General features: G+C 38.8%; 2 protein-coding genes across 5 annotated transcripts in view; one reads left to right on the top strand and one right to left on the bottom strand.

Moving 5' to 3' along the window:
* Positions 1-344: 344 nt before the first annotated feature.
* The window catches only part of ENY2 (ENY2 transcription and export complex 2 subunit), a 137099-nt gene continuing 123393 nt past the window's right edge, over positions 345-14050 (bottom strand). Inside the window, exons 2-6 of one of the 3 annotated variants that reach the window (XM_068526045.1) lie at positions 10552-10652; positions 9060-9136; positions 5434-5504; positions 4053-4127; positions 345-1488 (exon numbers count right to left, since the gene is read on the bottom strand). In XM_068526045.1, coding sequence (XP_068382146.1) covers positions 1412-1488; positions 4053-4127; positions 5434-5504; positions 9060-9136; positions 10552-10557 — 306 coding nt within the window. In that variant the 5' untranslated portion in view covers positions 10558-10652 and the 3' untranslated portion in view covers positions 345-1411. Of the gene's footprint in view, positions 1489-4052; positions 4128-5433; positions 5505-9059; positions 9137-10551; positions 10703-14050 lie in introns of those variants that run through there. The other 2 variants (XM_068526043.1, XM_068526044.1) reach the window with 2 other exon arrangements.
* Positions 10920-14050, top strand: part of NUDCD1 (NudC domain containing 1) — an 89893-nt gene continuing 86762 nt past the window's right edge. For both annotated transcript variants that reach the window (XM_068526014.1, XM_068526013.1), the window contains exon 1: positions 10920-11133. In XM_068526014.1, the coding sequence (XP_068382115.1) occupies positions 11016-11133 (118 nt within the window). In that variant the 5' untranslated portion in view covers positions 10920-11015. The remainder of the gene's footprint in view (positions 11134-14050) is intronic.

Here is a 14050-nt window from a genome sequence, read left to right as displayed (position 1 = left end):
TAGTAAGGTCACTTAGGCAATAATGTGGAAGATATATTGGAGGAAACATGGAGCAACTGGAGTGAGGAAATATTAAGAGCCGACTGAAGTAATCTGGGCTTGAACTAAGAGGGCCTAAATTAAGCAGGCAGGGGGACAATTTACAGTCTTGCTACACTCAAAATGGTCTTGATCAGCAGCACGAGCATGTTTGAGAAGCTTGCCTGAAATACAGCATCTTGTGCCATATCCCTTACCTTCAGAATCAGTATTTTAACAAGCTCCTCAGGTAATCTGTATGTCTGGGAGGCACCACGCAGTAGGGGCAGTTACTGGAGGAACAAGAAAATCACTCTTAGGTGTGGTCAGTTTGAGGAGTTTATGGAACATTCAAGGAAGCTGATCCATAGCAGTTGAGTATATGGATCTGGAGGCTGGGCTGGAGATGCAATTTAACATTTATCAACCTGTTAGTATTTGAAGCCATGGTCCGACCCAACTTTCCTGGTATCTGCCCAGGAAATTATATCATTAGGCAGAGGGCCCGGAGGGAGCACTAAGAAACACCATTATTTAAAGTTCCATACAGCAAAAGTTATCCACAAGAAACAGAAGGAGCTTCCAGTGGTAGGTATAAACAACGTGAGCAGTGGGAAGAGTTCCAAGTGGCCGGATGGTCAACATTCTCATTTTCCAGCAGAGGTCACATAAGAATAGACAAAAGTCCATGGATTTGGCAATCTTGATGTCAGAGTAAAGCTATGGGTGGAGATTATTTTCCATTAAGTTCTTTCTTGACCTTAGTAAGTGGGGATGCAATTTAGTTTCTGCTTTCAAAGTTCAGATGAGTAGAGTATGTGAGAGAAGCTTGGTATGGAGCCAGTTTGCAAATGTTCTCTCTTCCAATAAGATGGTAAATTCTTTGAGGAATAAGGAAGGCACATAGAGATGAGTAAGACCCGGTCCTAACCCTCAGCGTTTATAACAAATAAGAAATAAGATATCTGTAGTACAAGGTGGGACATATATTATAAAATATTATAGGAATTCAAAAGAGGCATACACTACATCCAAACAATCAGAAGAGGCTGCTTACCTCTCCTCAACTGTTATTACAGAGATCTGCTTACTTAACATTTACATACTTAACACTTAAACTATATTCACTGCTTGACTTTTTCTCTTAACAAATCTGATGAATTATTAATAAAGTCCCACTTATTCCAAAATCCAAGGAAACTTCAAACTCATTCATGAGATATTTATTAAAATAACACATTTAGGGAAAAAAATCAATACAATTGTATACATCATTACTGAAAACTGTATACCATCATACAAAAAGGATTTTATTTTGGGAAATCAATTGCTAATTTATGGCAAGTTTTACTTTCAGAAATAAAACCACAAAACAACACAATCTAATTCAATCTTAAAGGCTGGCATGCTGAGCAAGGAATGTTCTTATTCTTTGTAGGAGCTCCTTCTTTACACTGTCAGGTACCAGGGCTGAAATATAAAAATAAAAACGTAAGAGTAAAGAAGATCCCAATTAATATATGTCAATTTGAGATTTGGTATTTTATTCAGGACTACCAACAAAATAATATCATAAGTAACCCTTATGCTTCAATAAAAAAAGACATTTGAGAAAATAAAGTATATTTGCAATTCATTATTTGAATGAATTATCTAATACCTAAAAATATATTGCACATGTGAAAATTCTTTAAACTAGGAATAGAAAAGGCCTTTTTTAAACAGAGGCTGTAAAAGATTGATGAATTTGATTCAAATGCAACAACTTAATAAGCTTGGTCAAAATCACCATAAACAAAAACAAAAACTGAGAAAACACTGCTAATCTCTCTACTACACAATTTCTTCAATTTGATATGAAAAAGATCAGCAGGCTTACAGAAAAATGAGCAAAGGAGATGAAGAAAAGGAGAGGCATATAGTTCTTGAATATAAAAGGAGTTTAACCTCACAACAGAAATGAAAATTAAAACCACATTCAGATAGCATGTTTTACCAATGAGATTGGCTAAAATCCAAAGGTCAATAATATATGTATTGGCAAGACTGAGGGAAAACTGGCCCTCTCATATTAGCTGGTGGGAGAATAAATTGACAAAACATTTTGGGGAAGGTAATCTGGCAATACTGTATTGAAATAAATGCATATACTTGAATCAGCAAAGATGCAAAAGCTTTAACAGTAGCTGTATTTGTTATAGGCTTATTTTTAAAATTTTGAACCATGTAACTGTATTATCTACTCAGAATATTAAACTAAAAATGGGAAAATGGGAGTTCTCTGGTGGCCTAGTGGCTAGGATCCCAGGCTTTCACTGTTGTGTGGCCCGGGTTCAATCCCTGGTTGGGAAATGGATATCCTGCAAGCCATGTGGCATGGCAAAAAAAAAAAAAAAAAGGAAAAAAAGCCCTGCTCTTTGAAATTTAAATTAATATTAAATGTCAATAAATAAATCTACACTATTTTCCCCCTTTTTGGCTACTAAAAATAAGGACAATAGGGAATTAACTATACAGATACTCCTCTTTATAAATTTACTGTAAGCCTGCCTAGAAATAAAGACTACATAATTAATTCAAGTCCACTGGAAATGTGATCACTATGTATGTTAAATATAGTTTTAATCAAAATTATGGTGATGGAGAACAGATCAGCTGCCTTGGGGTTACAGATGTGGTGTGACTATGAAGGAACAGCTTGAGGGAGTTTTTTAGAGTGAATCTATACATGTGTATAAAGTTCATAGAACTGACACTAAAAAAGGGTCAGTTTTACTGTATGTTAATTTAAAAAATAAAAAATACTTCTCTTGACAATAAAAAGAACACTATGAAAATAAAAGAAAAGATTTATTTTTACTTCTCTTTTCTTTTTTGCTCATCCTCTAGCAAGGGAGCTACAAGGGATTGAAATGTCCAACACACAAGTATTGAAGGAGAAGCAGAGGATAATTTCTACCCTGTTAACAGATTAAGTTCTTAAATGTTAACAGATTAAGCATAAATTACAGAAAAAAAGTAGAAGAAGAAATTATAGAAATTTATTTTAAAACATAAATCCATGGGGAGAACAATAAATACTGCTTTTTCCCCCTCCTTTTCCTGAGACATGATTGACCAAAAGTCATGTTTAGCTGTAAACGGCCCTACAAAGATGGCTGGAAAGGACCATGAGATGTCGTAGCTCCTTCCACATGGCAGCAGTTCAGGGGACTAGTATTCCCTAGTAATAACATCTGTGATTTTTAAATCATTTACTTTTCACACTTAAATTCTTTTTACTATTTCTGTGTGAGGAAACAACTAACGGGTCATCTAATTTACCTGCTTCCACTGATAATACAACTCTCCCTCCCCCCACTGACTTCCTCAAATGAAATGATGAAAATAATCTCGTTACACTTAATTATATGATGTAATTCCTGACTTAATATTTATTACATATAAATATTTTGTTAATAGTTTGTTAATATACTACTTCCTCTCTTTCCTTTGGCTTCTCTAAACAAGGTATTAAAGGGAGAAATTAAGAAGGTAGCTGAAGTGTGAGTCTTAAATATGAATTACCCTGACCATGAAGTTATGGAGCTACCAAATTCTTAATTAGACATTCAAGAAGACATTTTTGTTTATTTTTAATAAGGAAAGAGAGCAATGACTCAGGGGCTGGTGTAAAACTCTGAATTATTAAATATCAGGCTAAAGTTTACAAATCCTAGCTTCAGGTAATATTTGCCTCTACAAAATCCTGTACTTTAAAAATGATCTAACAACCACATCAATTTACATTTGTGTACTGTTTTAACAGTGCAAAAACGTTTTACACCTCTTACTTGTTTGTTACTCAAGACCATGCACAAAAGTTGGTGAGGCAACTATAACTCTTCCCAAAGAGGAGATGCAAGTACCCACATAATTTTGGAAAGGGTGCTTTTCCTTGTAAAAAGAAAGAAAAGCTGCACCAGCAAAAGAGAAAAAAAAAAATCATGTCTTAGCCCACATTTCCTTTCACACAATTTGTATTCATTCCTTACCTCTGCCTTTTGGTGTGATTTCAGCCACCAAGTCATCAACAGTAACGTGTTCTAGTCCTTTTTCTTTAATTACCTCTTATGCAAAAGCAAAAAACAAATCATATCATTTAAAATCATTATCTGTAAGAAAGATTTTCATAGAGGAAGGGTTAAGATCATGTTTTTAGAGTACAGACTGGTCTTTAAAAAAAAAAAAAAGGACACTTCTTTTTTTCTTTTCTAATGAAGGTTTTAGTTCAACCTTAAACACAGTATGTATTCACCAGATCAAAAACATAAAACAAATAATTATAACACTTAGAATGAATGTGAACTGTAACTTCAAATCTAATATTTGTAAAAAATTGGAAATTTACAACTGCACAGATCTTATTTCACGATAATCATATCAGCTCTTGAATGTATGGAGGGGAAAAAACTGTAATTTAAGTCTAACTTATAGTTTCACAGCCCCAAATTAAAATACAGTACAACTCCTTTCTCTTCTCTAGGCTGGGCCAAAAGAAGGAGAAAGGAGTTTACACTTATTGGACCCGTATTATGTGCTGGGTGCTTTGCATCATTTAATATTCACGATAATCTGACAGGCTGGGCATTTTTCCCACTTCAGAGGTGAGGCAAGTGAGGCTTAAAGATTAAATAACTCATTCAAACACGACTTGAAATCTAGCTCTAGTCTTACCAGTGAAGGTCTGTATGACCTCAAAGTCTATGCTTTTATTAATTTGGCACATTGCCTTCTTCCAGTTAATAATATAGTTTCTATTATCATTTGTAGAAACCAATACGAGAATTCATTATAAATATCCAGAATTCCAGCATACCAAAAGCTGAGCCAGAAAGGAAGGAGGCTCATCTTAGTGACACGTGTAATTTATCTAATGGCATAATCATCAATACCTAATTGCAATTTAACAAGCTCCCATTTTATAATTTTAAAAATACATGTAATTTTCTAAGAGCTTTTATAGATGATTTTTTCAAAAATAACACTGTTAAAGATAGGAGATATAATTCCTGTAAGTCTGCCAACCATAAAGTGCTCAACGTGTTAAGAAAAACAGACTAGGAATAATTAATGTTTCACTTTGAGTAGGCAGAGCAAAAAAGGTGGGATTCCATATTCCATGCCAGAGGAAATCTTGCCTCACTTGTTTTAAGAGAAACACAAAGAAAATTTCTAAAAATTAAGGAACAGGTCTACATATTATCACTGAGAGGAGGTAATCTATTACCACAAGATTCAATTTTCTATTTGTTTAAAATTATGCTTGAGCACTCAATATATCTTAAAATACTGACTATAATTTTTCTAATGAATTCCAAACCAACACAGTTGACAGCAATGGAATTAGCTTATCTTCTAAATGAAACAGATTACCTTTACAGTGTGCCTTCAACTGATCCTTCCAGCCACATTCAATTAATTTAGCTCTCAGCAACTCTTTGAGGCTGTTGAAAAAGAAGTGTTTCCAAATTAAACTACAAAAGTATACAATATCTTACATAGGAATGTTTGAAGCAAAGCTTCAACTGTTCAGTTAAAAATCCCACCTTCCAGTTATAAAACTTTAACCATGGCCTAATCTTGGTTCTACCACTAAAAAGTTCTTTGATCTTATGCAAGTCATTTAAATGCTGGGCCTCATTTTCGTCATCAGTAAAATTCAATGAAGTGGATGGGGTACAATTCTTCTCAAGAAACCCTACTCTCTGGCCTTCTCACACACCTTCTACTTCCCTCCACCAACAGGAATATTGTGGGTTTTGTACAGCTTCAGAAGGGTATTAGTTGAGTTTGAAGCAGCTGTACTTTTGAAATCTTCAAACTCCAAAATCCATTCTTTAACTACAAATTCTTACCCATTAACTCTCTTACTGCCCCATTATATCTCTAACCTCATAAACTTGCCCCTCCCTTTTTCTCATTATCCTTCTAAATTACACATTAACTATGGTATTTCATTAATTCTAAGAGTGTGTTTTCCCACATTTTAACAATTCAGTAATTGGCATGCCTATCATAATTTAATTGGCAGTATTTTCTTTATTCTTAAAGGTTAAAAGAATATTGGTGTGTATTACAACTAATGGCATCATGGGTGCAATAAAATATTTTATCCTTTTGCAATACCTAGTCTTACAAAACCTCAATCTTCAACCTAAATCACCTCATTTCTCAGCTTAAACACGTCAAGTCCCAAACCAAACTGCTTCTTTTTCAATATTCCTAACATCCACTATGTGACATTTCCATCTAGATGTTTAAGTCATTTAATCATAACAGGGACAAAACCCAACTCTTGCTTCTCTTCCATCTCAAGCTGTTCTCCTCGTCAGACTGGCAACTCCATTCTTCCGGATCCTCAGGCTAGAAACCTTGGCAGCATCCTTCACTCAGCAATTTTGATAACACTAACATCCAATCCATAAGCACATCCTATTGGTTCCAGTTTTAAAATATATACCTGAAATCCAAATGTTTCTCACCACCTCTGCCATTACCACCTAGTTGAAGCCACCATCTTCTCTTGACTGGACTGTTGCCAAAGCCTCCTAACTCGTCCCCCTGCTACTTCCCTTGTACACGTCCTTCTCCTCTCACTGCTCAAAGCCCTCCAGTGGCTTCCCAATTTACTTAGAATACAATTTCAAGTCTTTACTACAACCTAAATGACCCTGCATGGTCTGCCCCCTCCGAAGCAATGCCTCTGACTTTACTGTTTCTCTCCTTCACCCAGCTGACTCAGTCTTATTAGTTTCCATGGGTTCCTCAAAATGCCAGGCAAGGGAACTCCCTGGCTGTCCAGTGGTTAGGACTTGGCGCTTTCACTGCTGGAGCCTCGGTTCCATCCCTGGTCGGGGAACTAAGGTCCCACAAGGCGCACAAGGAAAAAAAAATGCCAGGAAAGCCTCTGTGTCAGGACCATGGCTCTTAGGAGTCCCCTCACTCCCTCATATCCTTTTGATCTCAGTGAAGCCTACTTTTTTTTTCTTATCCAGAATAACACACCTGATTATTCTCTGCTTTATTTTTCCTCTAGAACTCATCACCATCTGACATATTACACATTTATTTTCTGTCTCCTCCCATTAGAATGTAAGCTGTGTAAAAGAACAGGCTTCATTTTGTTCACTACTGTATCTCCAGCACCTTAACAGGACATGGCATATGGTAGAAACGCAGTACTCTAAGCTGCATGAATGAAAACAGATGAAAAAACAGTAATACATAATACCCTATAACCATTATTGGCAATACTATCCTCTCAGTTTCTCAAGGCACTGTTCTAGAGGCTTTCTTCTTCCTCATTCCTCAAGTCAAGCGTTGTTGATTTTACTTTAAAAAAAAAAACCCTGTAAGTTCTCCTTTCCATTTTTGCTGTTTTCCACTTTTAACCTATTATCTTCTGCAATTTATGTCTAGCCCTTCAAGTCTATCCTCCATACTGCCAAAATAACATTCCTAAAGTGCAAATATGATCTAGTCAGTCCCTTTCTTAGAATTTTTTAATGACTCCCACCACCCAAGGATAAAGTCAACAACAGATGTTTTTGCAAACTACCACCTATTTTCCTGCCATTTCTTTGACAGTAAAAACACTCCACAACTCTCGGTGTAAGAAATCCGGGTAGGGCTCTAGCATTGGAAATGTGACCCAGGCAACGCTGATTATGAATGGCCTATTACCTAAGTAGGATGGTAATCTAGCTAGGTCCTTTGCTGAAACTACTAGGGGAACGGTAGTCTCAGTTGGAGAGATGCAAATTTTGAACTGCTAATTTCTGCCACCTTGTGGGTAGTGCCTTCTTGAGAATAAAGCCAACAGAGAGGAAAGCAGAGATCAGAGACAGAGAGACAGACATATACTTGGCAACAATTTTTGAGTGCCTGGACCCAGTGGTGCCTGAAGCACCTTCAAGCCCTAGACTTTTAGTTACACGATCTTATATAGAAATTGGCTGAGCCAGTTACTGAGTTCAGTTTCTTATCATTGTTAATGGAAAGATTTCTGATTATACAAAAGCCACATTTCTCCTGTCCACTGTCTTTCACATTTTAACTGCACAGTTCCCCAGAATATTATCATATTGTAACAAATCTCTTTGACTTTGCATATTCGGTTCCATCTGCCTAGACCATCCTTTCTCCTTTACCGGGTTGGGGAACTGCTAATCCTTCTTACCCAGCTGAAGTACCACTTCTACTATTCTGTGAGAGCTTTACTGATTATCTTAATCCCCAGATAGAATTGAGAGATCCCTCTTGCTCCTTATATATATTTCTCTCATACAATTTATCACCCTGCTCCTGGAAGCCTTTTTTGATTCCTTAGACTCTCCTCTGTACTTCCAAACCTGTTCATTCTTCAAATATTTACTTGGCCAATTATGTGCTAGGCATGATGCTCGGTATACAGTAGTATTTCTGCTGTCAAGGAACTCAGATTCTATTGATACAAACTAGCAAAGGAGGTGATTATAATACAAAGTGATTAAATACTATGATAGAACAAGGTATTTGGGAGTTAACAGATTTCTAGAAAAGATGATACTTAAATTAAGACCTGATAATGAGCTAGAATTAGTTAAAGATGGGGGGAAGGAAGAAGAATGTTTCAGAGAGTAGGAATAGCACACATTGCTCTGAGGTTAAGAGAGCTTGGTAACTGAAACTGGTTCCATCATGTTGTCTCCCTGTTAAAAAGTGGGTAACATTTTCTCTTCAATTGTAGTTATCTGGGTATGTATTTTTCTTCTCCATTAGATTAGACATTTTTTTGAGAGAGAGTCATTTCCTGTTCATCTTTGTACATGATCCACTTCCCTCCAAGTCTTGCAATATTGAACAGACCTAAGCATTTTTAACAGATGTTAGGAATTGCTTTTGATAATCTCAATTTTCTGTAATTATTTCCACTGACATCAGTTTTGTTACTTTTTAGATTCTTATAACTGTAATTTAAAGATGTTAAATGTAATAAATTAACACAATCTATTACTTACCGTTCTCTTTCTCCAGTTTCTATCAACTTTTGGTTAATTGCTGCTCTCATCTGCGCATCTTTGTTCATCTTGCTAACCTGAACATCAACATGTATTTTCAGATATAGAACACTTACAAAGCATTTTCTTCTAAATCCTCTCAGGCACCTCAACACATTTAACATTCTGTCTATCAACTGAAGGGGTGATAAATTTCAACAATGTGTTAACAAGGTCCTTACTCTCAATATTATTTACTGCATCCCAAGAAGTCATGACCATGACTTTACAATTTTCTTCCCCCATGTACCCTTTATTAATGAGTCTTTGGATAATGACAACTACTGTAACATTTATTAAACACTTATGTGCCTGGAACTGAGCTAACGCATTGAGTTTTTAATCTCATTTAATTCCCAGATCTTATTCTTTTATGCAAATACTATTAACATAGTTTGTATTTTACAGATGAGGAAACTGAGGCACCGAGATAGAAAAGTGGTGAAGGCAGGACTTGAACTCAGGTACTGTGACCCCAGAAGCCGCAAAATACTTTAACCGCACATAATAACTGACTGCTAATCATTTCTGCATCTTAATTAACTGTATTCAAAATTTTGGGGAAGCTATATAACCTAAATATCAATAGAAGATTACGCACAGTTTGTGAAAAATGAAATTCCTGGGTAAGGCTCTTAAGTGCTTTACTTTACTTTCCACTAGTATGTACCCAGAATTACAACTGCCAAACTAGCTGTAAATATGTGTGTGTGTATATGCTCTTTATCAAAGCTTGCTGGTTGGGTTAAGGAGAAAACAAATCTCAAATTAATTCCTAACTTAGAAAATTCTCAGTTTTCAGTAAAAGCAGACAACCAAAACGGTGTAAAAAGGACGGGGAGGATAAGCTGTAAAACTTGGAATAAGCTAACGTTACTCCACTTATCTGTCACCAACTTGAGACTACTTTTGTTGTCCCCCACCTCGCCGCCTCTATGAAAACTCAAGACTGGCAGTGAGTTTTCAGAGTTGATTTTTTTTTTTTTTTTTAATGGAACAGGAAAAAGGAGAGGTTGAGAAAGGACTAGGATATGTTTGCTTTTGCAGTCGCAGGCTAACATTTTCAAAATAATACTAAGGTCTAGTCCGTACCATTAGCAGAATACTGAACTTGATCTTGCCTTGGCCCCCAAAATACGGAGAGTGACCTTGGACAAGTCAGTTCTTAAAGGCCTCAGTTTTCTCACTGGTAAAACAAGGGCGCTAGGGGATCCCTCCCAGTTCAGACAGTCTTTGGGAAAACAGAATAGGGCGGAGACAGCGGGAGAGGCGGGAGGGGAGGAGCCAGAAAACAAAGCGAGGACTGGCTTCAGGCCAACTCCGGTAGCACGCCCTGTCGGAGAGCCCTACAGGCCCGCGAGCGCGGGTCGGGGAAGCTAACGAAAGACAGCACATCGAAAGGAGCCTGGGCTGGGCCCGGGTCCCGGCCCTGAGGACCACGGGCATAGCTCACCACCATCACCGCGGGCGAGGGCCGTCCCTTCCCAGCGACGAAATGACCCTTGCGCTGACGACCGTTACCTACCACACTCTTCGGCTGCCCGGACCTAGACCCTCAGTAGCTCGGGCACCTAAGCACACAGAAAGCTAGCACACGCATTTCCGGGGCGGGGTCTCACCACCCTGCCTATAATGTGAGAATTTAACCAGCGCGGGCCGCCTCCTGGTCGCTCAGCCCTCTGGGTAAGAGAGTCCAGATCCTGCTGTCGCACGGGCATTGAGTTCCCCCAAAACTACATATCCCAGCATGCAACAGAACCAACTTCCCCGTGGGCACTACATTTCCCAGAAGGCACGCTACGCCGCAGTGTTTTCTGGGATGGGAACCACGCCGCCTCCCAGCCACGGTGATACGCTTGAAGCGCGGACCTTTCAACCCGAACTTTATTAATTCTCACGCTAGGCCCCTGGAAGGCGATGGAGGTGGCCGCTAATTGCTCTCTGCGGGTGAAGAGACCTCTGTTGGATCCCCGCTTCGAGGGTTATAAGCTCTCCCTCGAGCCGCTGCCCTGTTACCAGCTGGAGCTTGACGCAGGTGGGTAGCGGCGGTGCACCCTAGCACTCTGTTCCTTTCCCTTTTGGCTTCCGAAACTCGACGGTTCCCGCATTTTCTTCTTTTCTGACTCCGGCTAGCCAGGCAACCGTGGCCTTCCTCACGGCCTGCCCGGCGGGGGTGGACCAGAGTGGCTGCCTCGAGAATGATGCCCATCCCCGACCCCCGAGGGAGCCGCCTTCGAGTGGCTCTGCCGTAGCGGGACCCTGGGCCGGCCCTAGGCTCCGCTGCCCGTGCTCCGAGGTCCTGCATGCGGGTGCTTTCTGGGCTCCGCCCGCCTGTCGGTCCTGGCCTGGCCCCTGCTGCGGAGAGAGCTCAGGGCAGGCTTTCTTCCTGGAGCATCCTCTGTAAACGTGTGCGTTGAGAAGTCACACCTCTTTGGAGGACCTTCTGCTTCTGTTTCCTCTGGCCGAGACCCAGTTCTTAGAAGAGAAACTCCATTGCAGTTAGGAGAGTTTTCAATTACCTACGGGCCATCAGATTAAGGACTCTATCGTAGATTACATCTCGAGAAAAATTTGAGGAGAAGTTGGTTTAGCACCCACACTTCTACTACTTGTTTTGTTTATCTGTAGGTGGCGGGAATATTCATCCTTGTTTTTACAAGGTAAAGAATGGCATTTTTGTTAATGATAAAGAGCTCAAAGATTGCATTTTTAATACACAGCCCTGCTGATTCTGATGCATGTTGTCAGTGGATCACACTTTGAGAAATAATCTAGAGTTAATAAGTTTTATAGAATCAAATAAATGTTTATTCATTTAATATATAAATTATATAAGTTCAGAAATCTCTATTGAGAGCCTGTTTTATGTTATATGCTGATACAATCAAGATGAATATGACACAGCCAGTAACATAAAAATGCTGTTGTCTAGTTAGGAAGAAAAGTGTAAGCAAATAATTATAAGACAGTAAGGCAGTGATAGGGATATGTACAAAACATATTGATAATGTTCAGTATCTTTCCCAAACCAGCCTGGGACATCTGGGAAAGCTTCCAAAAGAAGTTGATATTAAGTTGAGCTTTAAAGAATAGGTAGTTGATCAGGGTAAGAGAAAATGAGTTTGATGTTTCTTTTCATTCCCTTCCTTTCTCTCTCCCACCCCATATAAATAAATGATACCACCATGTTAGTTAGCCTTGCACTAAAAAACCACCCCAAAACTCAGTGGCTCAAAACAGTAAGCAGTTATTATTGCTTACAAGTCTACAGGTCAGCTAGGTGGTTCTAGTCATGACTGTACTTTCTCATATGTTTGGGGTTTCTCTGGCTGTAGGCTGGTTTAAGATGATTTCAGATGGTCTCTTATCCTTCAGCATGCTGGCACAGGGTTATTCCAAGAGTCTTGTCTTGAAGAGTTTTTCAAGCTCTGATTGCAGTAAGTGTGCTATTGTCCCGTTGGCCAAAGCAAGTCGTATAATCAAGCTTAGAGTCAATATGGGAAGCTCAAACCAAAAGGCATAATAGATCCAGGGAAGCATAAAAAATTGGGACTACTAGTGCAGGTTGACATAATTGCTCATGCGAGAGTCATCTTTGGTGTATTTCTTCTCTTTTGTCCCCTATGGTTTCTCAGCAAATCTAGTCAATTCAAAATCTTGACTTCTCCATGCCTCTACCCTTGTCCAAATCCTTGTTGTTTCTTACCTGAGCTATATAGTACCTTCCTGACTAGGCTTCCTGCCTTCGATTTTGGGCTCCTTCATTCCATTCTTTGGAAGGCAGTACTTATAGTTTTTTATCGATAACTCTACATTTGTTTGATATCTGTTTCCTCCACTAGACTGTGAGCTCCATGGATACAGTGGTGTTTCTCTTGTGCTTGGCATAGTGGGTACTCAATACACTGAGTGAATGAAGAAGAGAGGTTGTTGTTGAGGTCATCCCATTCATGGGAAGCATGGGCAAAGGGAAAATAGATTGTGTGCAGGGCACTATTGCAGTGCTGTATTGCCTGAGCAAAAAATCTGCTGGGAAAATGAGAGGACTTAGGTGAGGGCACTTTTTGTCTTTTGTACTTAATCCTGTGAGTCAGTGTTTCCTAGACTTTTCCATGGGCAATTACAATAGAAAATAAAGCTCAGCTGTCATAGATTTACCAACTTTTTAATTTGCTAAGTGCAGGTGTTTCTTAAGAACTATCAACGTACTCACCCACACTTTCATGAACAAAAGGATATTTTGACACCAAAAAAGCAGGAAGCAAAATCTCACAATAAATAGTCCTCTTAATTGAATACATTAACTTTATGAAAAACTAAGTTGTTCTTTTTCGCCCCTCATTTCACCAGTGTTGGTCTTAGATTCTGTTTGGGATGCACAAGTGGAGGTGATGAGGTGCCATTTAGGGTTTTAAGTGTGGAAGGGAAGTGGCAGGTTTGGGGATTGAATAGTTCACTCCTAGGCTCTGTGGAGATTGAGTTTGGAAGATGAGGGGAATGGAGATGGGGAGACCAGTTTGGAGGCTTTGCTAATAGTTCACGTGAGGAGCTTTCATTAAGAATTAATTACTTGAGGAGGATGATGAAGAAGAGGTTAATTCTTTTAAAAACTGCCATTTCTGGAGATATTGTGAGGTGTGATTGAGCTACTCCTCCTGACAGTTTGATTTCTTTTATAACCAACCTAAGGGGTTCATGTTAATTCAGCAGACGGTTGGCGGGCACCTGTGGAGTGTGAAGCTTCCCAGTTGGGATGTGAGAATGAAGATGTGGTGTCTGGTCTCAAATTGCTTGGAGCTTTGAGTTTTATTCTCTTGTCTTAAATGTTATTAAATTGTTCTGAAACCCCCTATGCTAAATAAACAGTAAATGTCACTTTGTCTTTTTCTTTCCAAAGAACTAAGCAAAAAAACCTTTTGTATAAAATTGTAACTGCCCTTTGAGCCAGCAGT

This window comes from Eschrichtius robustus, chromosome 17, assembly GCF_028021215.1.
Source record: "Eschrichtius robustus isolate mEscRob2 chromosome 17, mEscRob2.pri, whole genome shotgun sequence".
Classification (NCBI taxonomy): Eukaryota; Metazoa; Chordata; class Mammalia; order Artiodactyla; family Eschrichtiidae; genus Eschrichtius; species Eschrichtius robustus.
Note: the sequence above shows the minus strand (reverse complement) of the source record. Positions and strands in the feature narration are given on the sequence as shown.